A 15,300-nucleotide genomic window follows, 5' to 3' on the forward strand; every position below is an offset into this window, starting at 1 on the left:
ATACTTCAGTTTTGTGAGTATCACAATAGTAGCATGCACCATTACCTGTCCCAAAAATCTGAGTACTCTGAGACTCTTCAGAAGAATGATTCTTAGTGCTGATGCACCACATATTTTTACACTCAGAGCTGTTTCAGATATTGCTCTGAATCTCCACAAAGTGGGGCAGATAACGCTATTATGTGTTGGTTCATATTGCTGCACTTTGTGAACTTTGTGTGAAGGGGAGTTGTTTCACTGAGATGAAATTCTGATTATAATTTAAGGACTTCAGGAACTAGGACTGCAGGCTTGGGCTTGTGCCTCAGCTGATACGCTATGACAGGAATAATTTGGAATGAGACACAAAATAGCTTCATTGAGATTTAAAATTAATCCTGTTCTCTGGGGTATAGAGTTGTAGAATCAACTAAGTTGGAAAAGACCTTTAAGATCATCAAGTCCAACCATTACCCCAGGACTACCAAGTTCACCAAGGGCCTCATCCACACTTTTTTGGAACATTTCCAGGGACAGTGACTGCACCACTTCCCTGGGCAGCCTGTTCCAATGCCTGATCACCCTTTTTTTGAAGGAATTTTCCCTAATATCCAGTCTTAACCTCCCCTGGCTCAGCTTGAGGCCGTTACCTCTTTTCCTGTCTCTTGTTAATTGGGAGAAGAGACTGACGCTTACCTCACTACAGCCTCCTTCCAGATAGTTGTAGAGAGCGATAAAGTCTCCCCTGAGCCTTCTCTTCTCCAGGCTAAACAACCCCAGTTCAGTCAGCCACTTGTCATCAGACTTGTGCTCCAGACCCTTCACCAGTTTCATTCCCTTCTCTGGACCTGCTCCAGCACCTCGATGTCTCTCTTGCCGGGGGGCCCAGAACTGAACACAGTATTTGAGGTGCAGCCTCACAAATGCTGAGTACAGGGGGATGATCCCTGCCTTGTCCCTGCTGGTTACACTATTGTTGATACAGATCAGGATGCCACTGGCCTTCTTGGCTGCCTGGGTATAGGCTGGTTCATCTTCAGCAGCTGTCAAACAGCACCCTGAGGTCCTTTTCCACCGAGCAGCTTTTTTTTCGCATGGGGTTGTTGTGGCCCAAATGCAGGAGCTGGCACTTTGTCTTGTTGAACCTCATACCACTGGCCACAGCCCATTGATCCAGCCTGCCCAGATCCCTCTGCAGAGCCTTCCTACTTCTAGAACTGTTTTATTTAGCTGTATTAGAGTTGACTTTAGTGGTATTAACATTTTAATCTTTGTTCCACCAGCTGGTAGTCTAAATGCAAATACTGTGGTAAAGTTACACTGGATCTTTGTCAAGCCTCAGAGCCCTAAGATTTATGTCACAGGAAAGAAAGCAGGGTTGTTTAATTTCATTTTTTTACATCAGAAAACAGAATGGGAATGTAGACAGTTCTTGAGACTAAGCAATTCAAGGAGGTCTGTACCATTAATTGAGAAGTTCTACTTTGGTAGGAGCATCTTATTTAATATTTCAGGGGCAGCTTGTTGTGTAAGAGTTGTTCTCTTTAAGTCTTGAAGACAAACTACAAAGGAAAGCAGAAGTGATTTCTACAGTGAGAAGTTCTATTGACATAATCTGGCAAAGCCCATATTACAGCTAAAGAACCAATTCTAAAATTATATACAATTATAGGACTCTGTTCCTGAGAAAGAGGTCATTTCAGATTCCAGAACTGATGCCATGAGTAGCATCTCTAGCCAAAGACAGAGCTATGTCCTCAGGGGAACATTTTTAAAGATAGGCTAGTAATGCAAAAGTAATAAGAATCTTTTCATTTGAAGGTGATAGGGATGGGAATGCTATGTAGCTGACTTGTTCTTGAAACTCACACTTTGAGAAATAATATGTGACTGGCATTCTTGCATCTTGATTCCAGTGTATAATTACCTTCCTAGAACAGGTTGTGTATGGCTCTTTCCAGTCTGAACAATAACAGTATCTTTTGCAGACTTGGAAGATAAAGCTTCTCTAACTCTTGTGGCTATCCCATTCACTGGAGTTCTTGAAGTTGCTGGTTTCTCCATGAATAACCTTGCTGGTCTCATGGAGACACTTTTTGGCAAAATAGTCTTTCCCATTGAGTGTTAATTCCCTATAGCCTATCAGATGAACACCCCTTTCTAATGGAAGAAAAATGTTTTTTTGCTTTATGAGTCAGAATCAAACAGAATGAGAAAAGAGACAAAGAACTACTTGCAAACGTCTGCTAGGTCTCTTAGATTCTATCTGAAAAAATAGTTTATTGCCTCTAGCTGATAGTTTTATACAAGCAGGAAAATGTACCAGCTATTTCATACCCGTGTTATTATTTGAATGGACTCTTGATGATGCAGATATTCTCATTTAAATTCTATCATTCAGCTTCTTTTGCATTCAGGTATGTTTCTGCGTGTTTTTTTTTTATTTGCAAAGCATTATCCTACGAGGGCTTAATGTTAAGGAATAAAAATATCAGGCTCTGGATATGTTCCTCCATATCTTGGTAGCAGTTGTTTCAGGAACAGTTTTCTTTATTCCATGTTGCGTGACTGTGGGTTCTGAGAATGTGTACAACTCTCGTGCAGATTAGCTGAGTCATTCCTTGTCAGTTGTACTGATTCAGAGCAGGACCAAGGGGAATTGCTGTGCTTTACTGAACTTGTTAACTATTGTTGGAAACATCTTGCCCATCTACCCCTTACTTACTAATGGATTTTAGATACCTACCCTTTTCCTGACAGATTCTACAGATAAGACATTACTACGTAGTCATTGTATAATTCCAAGATCACATACTATTTGTTTACAGAAACATGCTACAGTGTGATTTTAGTCCTGGTGTTTCTCAGTCATTCACTGTTCTTCCACTCTTCTTTAATTTACTATAGCCTAAGAAAGTCAGATTCAGGTTGAATGTAAGCAGAGATGGAATTGCATTATTTTAAGTGTATGAATCCAAGCTGAGTATAGCAATTAGGGGTCTTGTTTTACTTTCTTTATCAGCTTAGAATACCTGGGGAGGTATTTGTAGGACTTAAGGTTTTTTTTAAACTTATGTTTTCTGTAAGAGTATATAAACAAGGGTAACCAGCATCACCAATTCAAAATAATGTTTAATGATGAAGAAAAACTGAAACCTCAAAGAGCATAATTTTAAATTCCTTCTACTGGGAAAGAAAAAAGTAATTTATCCATTCTTCTTGTCCTTTCTCATTTTTCAATAATCATCCAGTTTAAGAGAATTCTTCTGGCTTTGCAGATGGCTCAATACAGATCAATACAGGCATTTTTCTCATACATTTTTAAAGTTAAATCTTCCATTTGATTGTGGGGAAAAAAAAAAGGATTTCCCCTACCCCCCGCCCAGTGCATCTTAAATTAGAACGATATAATCTGTTTTATTTTGTTAAAAAAGCAATGCACTGTAACTTTGAATAAAATTGCAGGAGTTGCCACAGGGTTTTCTGTGGTGGTCTGGGAGCATGAAGGAAGGGTAAAACCAGAAAGCCTCGCAGCCTGTGTTTTTTTGCTTATGAAAATGGCTTTGTGTACAAACTGCCAATTGTATCCCTAGTAAAAAGTCCATCTTTCTTGAAGTAAATAGGATGAATTAACTTCGGTAGGAATCAGCTTTCCTGTCCGACGACTATTCTTGAACATAAAAGAACAACATTAAGCACCGGAGCCATCAGTTTATGCTAAGATTAAATAGAAGTTGTTCAAAGCTGTCTGTAGAACTCCAATACGCTTCTCTTTACCAGTTGGAGAAGAGGAGGAAAGTTGGATTCAAGCTGGTTCAAAGCATTGGTAGCTCAATTGGTATAAACAGAGCTGCACAGTAGAAGTGCTGTTGCACTCCATACTACCATTACATTTTGCTTGCAAGGGGTTGTGTCTGCAAAGTGGGATGATTTACTGTTTACCTGTGCTGTATAAGAAGTGCAGCTCATCAGCTTGTGGTCTGACTTTCTAAAGTAGTATATACTTGTTTTATTTTTTTTCTCTCCCCTCTGTTACCAAGAGTGTCTAGAGAAGGCTAGACTAGGGACTGTAAGGAAATGCTTTAAAAATGCCAACTATGTTTTTGTTGTAAATATGAATCGATTATATTGTCTCTGACAGAATAAACATATGTAAAAGAGAAATGTGAAGGGCATCTGCTTAAATATTTGTATTTACATGGTAATACTACTTACATTGTTGGGTAGGCCTGGAGGTAAAAATGCTGGCTTTAAGGGGAGAAACAGAAGAGATGCCATTTTCACTGCTGAAATTGCAACTGAGCTTTTTGAGGAGGAGGATTTATGTCCATATTAAATAGCAAAACATGAGTCACTGCCTCATTGCTGCTTGCACCAAAATTCTTCTGTTATAAACAGTTAATCTTCTTTATGTAATTTCATTTAAAAGCTCAGGATTAGGATACCTATTTCTCTGCCATTTTGGGAGCTAGGAGTTATTTAGGTTATAGTCTTGAAGGCAAGATTTAATTTTATTTTTGCTTTTTACAAATGTACCAAGTGATAACCACTGAATCAATTGAGAAAAGGATGAATGCTACTTAAAATTAAACTGCTTCTTTAATAGAGGTTTTAGCCCAAGAGTAAGTCTTTTTCCTCTTATTTTTATCACCACGTAGGTGTATTTTAAGGGTTACTTGTAACATCTTTTGAACCTTGCATGCCTTTGTATTACACACAAAAAAAATACTTGCACCATGAGTTTATAATAAATGATTAGGTGCATGCTGGTATGGAAAAATCAGCTCCTAAGGGCAGATAAATGTATTTGCTTTGATCACTTAAACTGTCCCACCTATTTGAGAATGATGTGTTACAGAGTAGGTAAAGCAGTAAAATTGATAGCCAGATCTTTGTTTCTTGCTTATTTATTGCCAATTCTGAAGGTTTTAAATACCTTTCCAGTGCCTCATCTTACATTTTGATTAAATTAAGATGCCTTTTTTTTTTTTTTATGAAAAATTGGGAAGTGGCAGCTTTTGGATATAATATATATGTTGTGTATAATGCCCCCCACCTACAAGCGCCATGAGTTGAAGAAGAGTCTAAATAGATTTTAGTACTTAATAGTTCATTTGAGGTGTTCATGACTCACTACATGTTTTTTGGTGAAGGATGCAAATACTAAGTATATTTTTTAAAGATTGATTATATTTTTCCCCAAATGCTATTCTTTCCCTTGCAAGTGCAGACAGCTTATTTTCCTTTTCTTTGCTTTCATCCCTGTAACTGAGGGTTTGCTTTAAGATCATTATCCTCTCCTGGAGGAGCCTAGACACTGAATACCTGTTGAGATGGTTCGTGTGACACCTGTAAAGGCTGTCCCTGTGCTACTTGTATAGAACTTTGGGGTTCTGATTGCACTGCACTAACATCCATATTCAAAACACTGCATGCTGTTTTTAAGGTAAATTATACCTGTAGATATCCATTAGAATGGATGCCATGTCAGATACCTAATAAAAGTAGTATTAATACATTTTGATAATATTCCACAATGAGTTTAGACTGAAAGTTTACTGTCCCACAACTTTTAGCTATCAGTTAATTCTGTTCATTTTCAGTAACAAACAAACCAAAGTGGGACCGAGGGGAAGTGGTGTGCAAATGGTATTGTATCAGTGATTGCCTTTTACTGTATTTTTTTCTTTTTCCATGTTACTTTTGCTTCCATAGAAGTATATTGATACTAACACAGTAAACAGATAAACCAGATAATCTGGTGGTTAACATTGGTATGCTGTGAAGGATCTGTGCAGTGGAACATATTTGACACACATTCAAAGGAAAGAGATATATTCTTCCAGAGATGATCTGAACTAATTTTAGTAAATGTGGGTGGAATTACTGGTAAATGCTTTATTTATTCTTTCCATTGCAGAATGTCAAAGTCTTTGGGGGATAATTATACCATTAAAAATAAGTTAAAATATGAGTATGTGAGTTAAAAAATAGTCTAACAAAAAGCTATTTAAGATCAATGTAGTGATTTGGAAGGTAGGGAACATTATTGGGATTACAATTACTTAAGCCTAGTTGGGTAGGCTGGGTGATACTGGTGGTGCACTCAGTGATTTGTAACAGGAATGTAAATATAGGTGAATTATCTGTATAAATAATAGTAATTTTTATGTACTGTTTGAAATTATTCTGCCTGAGAGCTGGAAATTTGCAAGACTTGTGTCATCACTTCAATTTGTTTATTATGTTAATTATATTATCTGATTTGATTATCTGTCCACTCCAAGCTGTATGCTGTCAATGGAACAAATTTCATGTATTTCTGAGAGACATGACTCTGACTCTTTCCTCATTTTAATTAAGTAGCTGAATTTCATCCTACTTCCCAAAGTGAACATGAATCAAGTAAACCACTTTTTTGTTTGACAGAACGTGACTCAGCAACAGCTTAAAGTTGAGGTAATTTTTAGTTATTTGCATGTTTATCTTGGAAAGCTGCCTTTGATCTGTGGTTGCTTCTGACAGATGAGAAAACAACACGAGTTAGTTCTTTGACATTGTATTGCTGATGCATGTAACTGCATCAGTTTGAAGTAATATCTGATACTACTTGAAGATATTTGAATAATGAACAGAAGGCAAACAAGCAAAGGTTTCCACTTCTGAGCTGTGTAAAAGGTAGCTTATATGAGGAGTAAGTTCACAGTTTTGTGTTCATTTTCTAACTGTTTTTTTCTTTTGAGTCACCGGGCCCTTTGAGTATGACAGCAATAATTTGGTAGAAATTTAGTGTTAACTGAAGTCATTCTGAGACCACAGTCAGATTTCCTTGGCTAGGAAAAAAGAATTGCTTCTACAGCTAAAACAAATTTTTCAGACCTGTGAGTCCATTTGCTAAAGACAAGGTTGAAATATAGAGACATAGATTTCTGGATCAAGAACTTTTAAATATTTTGGAAAATCACTTCCATGACTCTTAGATCAGAGTTACTATGGAAAAAACCCACTAAACAGCCCAGAATTGATACAAGATGGAGTATGTTGTGGTAAGAAAGGATGAGAATGCATGATAGAGAGACATAGATAAGTAATAAAGTAGGAGCTTTTGGATCTATTGTTTATAACGCCCCATACTTGTTAGACTTGTTAGAATTGAAGAAGACTCTAAGCAGATTTTAAGTACTTGTTAGGTCATTTGAAGTGTTCATGTCTCTCATACCACAAATAGCTAACTCTAGGGATGAAATATACTGGTACAATAAATAAGACTGGAGAATGAAAAGAGATTCTATGTCTAAATTAAACTGTAAGATAAATTTAGGTCAGCAGAAGTAGTTTACCCTTCTAGAATTTGGTTAGCATCTGTGATTCGGTTTTTTCTCACTTTCTGTGTAGAAAAATTACTGTGTAGAAGAATGTACTTTTTTCAGAAGACTTCTTATATCATATGATGAATGCATGCTGTGAAATGACAAATCTTGTTGAAAGTGAAAATTAGAATTTCAGGGTCAGTGAATAAGGACTGGGCAGAGAGGAAAATACCAGCTGCTGGCTCATTTTTGTTATGTGACCCAGAAATTGGAAATTCCATTATCTTGATCTTGGAGTGAAAAGACTGGTTTTACTTTCCAAATTTAGATGCAAAAATAAAAAGCACAAGATGAATTCTACTTGGAGACCATGCAAAATGCAATACGTTTTATACATCCTCTAAGGAAGAGGAAAAACTTGTCTTCTGGGATATAGTAATGTTGATACTAGGGTAATATTCGAGAGGAAAAATGTGTTCCTTTGAGGCACTTTTTACATTCTTGAAACTTTTCTTAAAATTCAACGGAGAAAAGATTAATGTTTCTTCATAGTAACTATTGTCTAAACTCACAGAAACTGATGATATTAGGAAGAATGAAGTGATTGTGTCATTATAGTACATTTGTTTTGGCTCAGGAACAGAAAGGAGTATTTGTTTAAGTTAGACATCCTTTCTTTCTTTGACAGTTCAGCAAGCAAACAGAAATAAGAAACTTCAGTTGACCAAACTGATCCTGGTAAACAAGGTTACTATGAATACAAAACTGCTGTGCAGCTAAATCTATGTTCTCCATCCTTACTTTAATTGCACTGGAAGTTTCAATGTGTAGTGGTGCATGTTCAGGTATGCACTAAGAACAGATTAATTTCTTCTTTTTTAATATGTAGATAATGTAGATTTTATTTAAATGTGCTGTAAAATGACGATGGGCACACATATCTGAAGCAGAAGATCAGGATGAGAAAGTGGTTTTGAAAATTAGGTTTTAATAGAAGGGTTACAACATTAATTGCAAAGAGATGTTCATACTGTGATTATTATCAGGACTTCTGACTTCTTGAAAATGGTTATTAATCACATGCTACATTTTCAGATTCATTTTCTTCTGTCTTATTTTCAGCAAAATTATAGCAGCCTGAAAATAAAATTTCTTCTCTTTATTTGCTCTGGTTAGACAGGCAACAAAGGAAGGGAGAGAAGAGCTGAAAGACAAAGCTGCTTAATGCTTCTTTGGCTCCATCACAGTCTTGGACTTAGTTACAGTCTGGTTAATATCTCTATTCTAGAATCTTGCCTATTATCATAAATGTCATGTACTTGAAGGCTTGCATATATAAATGTTATGTAGTGCATTAGTACATAGATGAAAAGGACATTAATTTCTAGGAAAATTTAAATTGGTTTTGAGGTTGTTACATATGCTGCCCAGCTAACTGTGGTCTTCAAAAGGTGTTCTGACAGTGAAGTAATTACAGCATATAGTTTAGGAGCCCCAGTATTGTATTTGAATACATGAGATTGGTTACAGTGCATAAAAGAGTTAATATCATAGAATCACAGAATAGTTAGAGTTGGAAAGGACCTTAAGATCATCTAGTTCCAACCCCCCTGCCTTGAGCAGGGACACCACTCACTGAACTGTGTCGCCCAAGACTCTGTCCAACCTGGCCTTGAACACTGCCAGGGTTGGAGCATTCACAACTTCCTTGGGCAACCGATTCCAGTGCCTCACCACCCTCACTGTGAAGAACTTCTTCCTTATATCTAACCTGAACTTCCGCTGTTTAAGTTTAAAGCCATTACCCCTTGTCCTACCACTAGAGTCCCTAATGAAGAGTCCCTCCCCGGCATCCTTGCAGGCCCCCTTCAGATATTGGAAGGCTGCTAATTATGTATATGTGCATGTCTAAATGAGTAATCGTCTTTAAATTCTTGTACTAGCTTTCTTTGAGAAAGAAACCTTTTTTAGCAGTTACTGTACAATGCCAGAAATATAAGCAGTTTGATCCATCAGATACCTGATTTTAAAAAATCGTCCCAAGTATCTTGTGTATCTTTACGGTTTCAAATCCTAGGAAAAATTATCAGGTAAAGCATCGTTTTGATTCCAGGTACTTTTGTTTGTCATTTGCAACATGGCAGAGGATAATATGCAAACAATTTTGTACAGCACTTAGTCTGTAAAATCTCCCTTGTAATATATAGCTTCAAGGCTGTGTTAATATTTGCACAGCTCAAGCTTCTCACGCTTTATTCAACTGAGGCTCTTAAAGGAAGTTATTTTAATGAAATGACAGAACTTTCCATGGGACTGGGTCTGTTTATAATATACTTAAAGCAATGTATGTGAAATAGATATTCAGACACTCCGGTTGTGTAATTTGTTTACAGAAGTATAAATATAAGCATACATAACACAAAATAAAAGGAAAGTAACTGGTTTACACCAGTGTTAAGAAAGGATTACACTTTTACAGAAAATACCAGATTTTATCAAAGGAGTATTCACCTTAAAATAAAACAAAAATTAGTCTTAAAATCACACTTATTTGTTATTTCAAGACTTTTTTTTACTTTCTAGAATTTGTTCCTGTCGTGGTTGAACCCAGGACAGTTCCTCTTTTTGCTATAAAATCCCCTGAAATTATGCAAAGACAAAATTAAAAATAAAACTTGTAAAAATGTTAGTTTCTACTTAAGAAGAATAGTATGTAGAAAGCGGTTTAATAAATTTAAGTCTGTGTCTACCCATCTGTATAGCAAAGATTGCTGTGTAAAAATCTTTACAATGAAACGAAGAAGATTCTCTGAGGAAGTCTTATGGGACAAGCACTTTTATGTTATTGACAGAAATATTTATCTGGATTTCTGGTTTGCCTTGGCAACCAGTATATTGTACAGGAGAAGAGAAATCACGGAAGGAGAATTGATATTGAATCATTCTGAATAGGCTAAATCCTGTCAGATACTGAACTTTTATACAAATAGGAAATTGAGTTAAGGATTTATGAATCATGGGCAAAGAATAGTTTAGGTGGTTAGGGATCTCTGGAGGTTATTTGGTCCAAACTTCCAAGCCTAATGTAATTCTGTGTTAGATCAGGTTGCTGAAGACATTGTCAGAGGAGCTTTGAACGTCTCCAAGGATTCCCCAGCCTCTGAAACCCTTTTCAATGTTTGATAATGCTCTTTGTGAATTTCTTTATTCTAATACCTAATTAGTTATTGACTACCTTATTAATTTTTTATCTTCTTGTTCTAATCCCTCACTTGCTGAAGTTGATTAATTTTTACTTCTTTTTTCAACAAATGTAGATTTAGGCCAACACAGAACATTTTGGCATCTTGCACTGAAAATAATGTCACTTAGGGGTGTTGAGTTAACATTGTAATCCCCTGCAGCCATTCATCACAACTACTTGGTTTGTAAAACTAAGTTACACAAAGCACAGATTTCTGTAGTTGATTCAAGAATTGCTATTTAGCAAATAATTTTTTGCTGAACTGATACAGTTAACCACACTTTATAGAAAAGTCAGTTCATAGACACAGTGCTTTAGATAGAGCTTGGTTAAATGTTGTATTTCAGTCTTTTTTCCAGTGCTGTATTCTGCTCATGTTATTGTGTTTTTCAGGCTAGTGCAAATAGAATAGAAAGAGGTGTATATCTATCTTCTCTTTTTTGAAGTCCTTTGTGGTAATATTCTCTTGGGGAACATTCAGTGACTAATCTTTCCTCATGCCATAGAAGCTGTAGACCTTCATTCCTTTCCCATATACAAGTGCTCCTAATTGAGTACCCAGGGACTTTTAAAAGTTTTTTTCTTCTAATTTTGCAGAATCTGATTTTTTAAATTAAGCTTAAGTATTTAGTTATTCTAAAGATAAGAAATCTTATTGTCAGCCCTGAGCTTCCTGGAAGTTTGTAAACCTGGAAATACCTATCCTGAATATAATCATAGTATAGTTGTAGGAAGAGACCTCTGGAGATCATCTAGCTCACCTCCCTGCTCGAAGCAGTGCCTGTTACGGCAATGTATTCACCTGCTGTTGCCACAAGGATGCGTTGATGGCTTCTGGTCAGCTTGGTGTCCACTGGGACCTCCAGGTCCTTTTCCACCAAGCTACTTTCCAGTTGGCTGGCCCAGCCTGTGCTGGTGCATGAAGTTCATTCTTTCTCAGCTGCAGGACTTGTATTTCCACCACTGACCTTTGTAAGAGTTTGTTTCACCAGCTACTTGAGGCATCACAACCATCTGGTCTGTCAACCCCTCAACCTGGTTTTGTGTCATCCACATACTAGCAGAGGGTGTCCCATCACCCAGGTCATAAATGAAAACATTAAACAGTATTGCCTGCAGAGTAGACTCCTGAGGTAAACGACTCGTGGCTGGCTTCCAGCTGGCAGCCTTGCCACTGATCACAACCCTTTAAGCTTGATAGTTCAACCAGTTTTCAGTCCACATCACTTTCCATTTATCTAGTTTGTACATCATCGATTTATCTATGAGGATATTATGGGATGCAGTGTCAAAAGCCTTGCTAAAATAAGTTAAACCACTTCCACCATCCAAGCCAGTCATCTCATTGTGGAAGGCTGTCAAGTTGGTTGGTCAGGCATGTTTTCCCCTTCACAAATCCAGGCTGATGACTCCCAGTCACTTTTTGTCCTTTGTATGTTTGTAAATGATTTCTAGGAGTATTTGTTCCAAGTCTCAAGGCACTCCCAAATATAACACAGACTTCATTTTGTGAGGTCAGAAAAAAGTAAAACCAAATGTAGGAGCTAGAGGGAGAGGCTTATTGCTATACTTACACTTGGGAAATACCAGCTCTTCAATGAGCTGTGCAGTTAAACCAGCTCTGGTGCTGCTGGCTGGCAGTGAGCAATTGGTGTTGCAGAGACAGTAAGCAGTAGGACAGAAGTGTTGAGGCATGAGAACTTCCCCCCCTGGTTGAGGATTCCCAGTATCATAAAGTCACTGGGATCTCCTGTAGGATGAACTCAGAAGATGAGTCCTGAAGTTTTATACTTAAATGATATTGTCTATATGCATTTTGCTAGCACAAAAGAGGTTGAGCAAAATTGCTTCTAAGTATAGGGCTCTGTTAAGTTCTTCTATAGTTAGAACATTTAATAAAGGAATAGCATCTTCATTACATTGAGCTTACTGTGACTCTAAAGAAAAGATTTAGCATTTATTTTAATACATTTATTAGTACAAAATTGTCTAAATCTGAGCATCTAGAAATAATTCACTATAAACCTGAATTATTTAATATTTAAAGAAAATCTGTGGTGCAGCTCCTTTGGTAGATATAGAACAAAAATATTCCACAGTTGGAAAATTACAGGCTGTGTAGGTGTTGAAATGCCTCCTGCTTCACTTTCTTAATTGGCAGCAAGCCAGGTACTAAGCATTTCTGTTTTAAAGGGAAATGCTCCCCTATGCTTTACATTTCTGATGGATAAAGGTTGTGTTTTGGTTGTGGTTTTTAGCAGTTAGGATTTCTTCTACCTTGATACAAAATGAATACAATTTTCAATTAAATAGCTTCTCCAAGTTACCTTGACCTTTTGCATTATTGCTGGATAATACAAATATACACACCTTTTCCTCGCAAGTTTGTCTTAAGAATTTGTGGGCCTCATCCATGTTGTGACCTTTTTCTACTCTAGGAGCTTTAGATTTCTCAGTTTTACTTTAAAGCTTTGTTGGAATTAGTATGTGATACTCGGAGAAATCTGCCATAAGCATTAAAGGCTTTAATATTCATGGCTTTAAATAAGGTAATAAAATGGTTTTGAATAATGCAAAAATATTGCAAGCTGTAAATAGATCAGTTATGAGACATTAATTTAAGTCCATTTTCAGTAGTTGACAGAATACTGTTCTTTCACTGAGTTTAGGTGTTACTGGGAGATATGTTTTTGTTGAGAGCTCATACATGTTTACCAAATAAGATTGCAGGGTTGCTAATACGAAGATCAGTCTGAAAATCTGTAGTCTCATCCATTCTTGTTGTTTTGAATGGCATTAAAAAGGACTTCGGTGTGGCTTTGTCCTGTCAAAACTTGTCAACTTTCTTGTGTTTACAGACAACAGTTAAAAATATGGAGGGGTGTATATGGTAACTAGCCAGAACATTGGTTCCTAATATTTCTTCAGAATCATAGAATTGTAGGATAGTTATGGTTGGAAAAGACCTTAAGATCATCTAATTCTGACCCCCCTGGCATGGGCAGGGCCACCTTCCACTAGACCAGGTTGCTCAAGGTCTTAACAGAGGATTAAAAAAGGACTGTACCTATAATTTCATTTGACCTTCTGAAAGCCATGAATGTTGCGGGTGATGTAGAGCATTAACAGAATCTGTAAAGATGCTGCAGAAGGGCTTTGCATTTTAACTGTGAATTCCCCAGTACACTTCAGAGGCAAAACAAAACTAGAAGGTGGTTGTGCAAATCTGCTGTCCTGTGATCAATTTATGTACCTAGTCCCCTTCTTGAGCTCGTATGTTTAACTAAGAAAACTTCGAATCATGATGGGATGTGGAGTGATATATGGAAGTATTTTAACATAGATTTACTATGAATTTCTTTTGAAATTATGTGTATAATCATATTGTACTGTCACACTAAGAAAAAAGCTTGCATGGGTACAGTCGAGCTTTGTGTGCCTATTTAAAAATGAGCTGCTTAGCTGCTTTAACAAATCTGAATTTGCTTAGCAAAATGGATTTTTTGCATTTAAACAGGAAAAAGAATGTGTTGATATTTAGTTTTCTCTTTAAGCTTCGCATCCAGAGCCTTTCTCTTTCTTATTTGGTTCTAGGAGTTTATCCACTTGGGTAGTTTTTGTCTTCACTTCATGCCTTTTCTTCATAGCTGCCTACGGTTTCTCTCCCATTCTGCCTTTTTTTTTTAATTACTGTAGTTTTTTCAGTTGTGGGTTACCATTGAGAGAGACAGGATGAGGAGAAAGATATAAGATCTGTAATCTAACCACGTTTTTGCATCCTTTTTAATCATGTTTGTCACTATACATCTGATTATATATCTGACTGTTCTCCCCACAAAAAGGAAAAAATGGTAAATTTCTGTTAAAATGTTGTATGTTGAGTGTAGTTTTCATTTATATTTCCTATTTGTTTTCACTCCTTTTGCTTTATCACTTATATTGTTATAATATAAAAGCTTCCACAAAACCACTGCCTTGATCATCCAGTTTGAAAAGATCTCTCAAATATTTTTGATTTTTTAACAAATCTACACTAAAAATCAGAACATTCTATGTTGGAAATGGTACATAGTAGCTTTTATGGTAGATATATTTTTTAATGTTGTTTTCTACTACATACTATACAAAAAAAGAATAATGCCTCTCTTGAGTTATTTGAATAACCTGGGTAACGTGTTTGGTTTTTGTTGGGTTTTTTTCTTTTTTTCTTTAATGAAAGCTATGAGCTTGTAACCATTGTAGAGATTAATGTGATATATGTGTATATTTTTGTAAGTTCCGGCCAGGATATCCAAGGAACAAGTGTGGTGGCAAATCTTCCAGTCCTGATGCGACAAAATCCTGCAGAAACACTTCGTCGGGTCTTACCAAAGATCAGAGTAAGTTGTGTGTAATGACGTTTGAATGTATCTTTTCCTGCCAGTATAAGTATCATAGAACCATAGAATAGTTAACATAGAATAGTAGTTTAACAAAGACAAAAAAATGACAATTTACTGCGAACTCCATCTCTAGGAGAGATATGTCCAGTTGATCATCTTCCACATTAATTCACTGAATTTCTGAAGTATTGCAGGCATTAAATCTTTTTTGGGGGAAAAAAGAAAAAAAATTACAACAGGAAAAGAATGCTGAATTTATACTATTTACATATTCTAGACATTTGCCAGTGTTTTGACAGCTTTTTGAGAATTCTTTTTGAGAACCAGCCAATCATAATGGTTCTTGTCAAAATTTTATTTTGAAAGCATTGAACTGTGTTCTTAA

General features: G+C 36.4%; 1 protein-coding gene across 1 annotated transcript in view; it reads left to right on the forward strand.

The window, feature by feature from the left end:
- LOC104412996 (serine/threonine-protein phosphatase 4 regulatory subunit 4-like) overlaps positions 1 to 14,912 on the forward strand; it is a gene marked incomplete at its 3' end in the record, with an annotated part of 22,158 nt that extends 7,246 nt beyond the window's left edge. Inside the window, exon 3 of the mRNA XM_010023877.1 lies at positions 14,810 to 14,912. Within this exon, the coding sequence (XP_010022179.1) occupies positions 14,810 to 14,912 (103 nt within the window). The remainder of the gene's footprint in view (positions 1 to 14,809) is intronic.
- Positions 14,913 to 15,300: the final 388 nt, after the last annotated feature.

Source organism: Nestor notabilis, unplaced genomic scaffold (assembly GCF_000696875.1).
Source record: "Nestor notabilis isolate BGI_N333 unplaced genomic scaffold, ASM69687v1 scaffold2111, whole genome shotgun sequence".
Taxonomy (NCBI): domain Eukaryota; kingdom Metazoa; phylum Chordata; class Aves; order Psittaciformes; family Psittacidae; genus Nestor; species Nestor notabilis.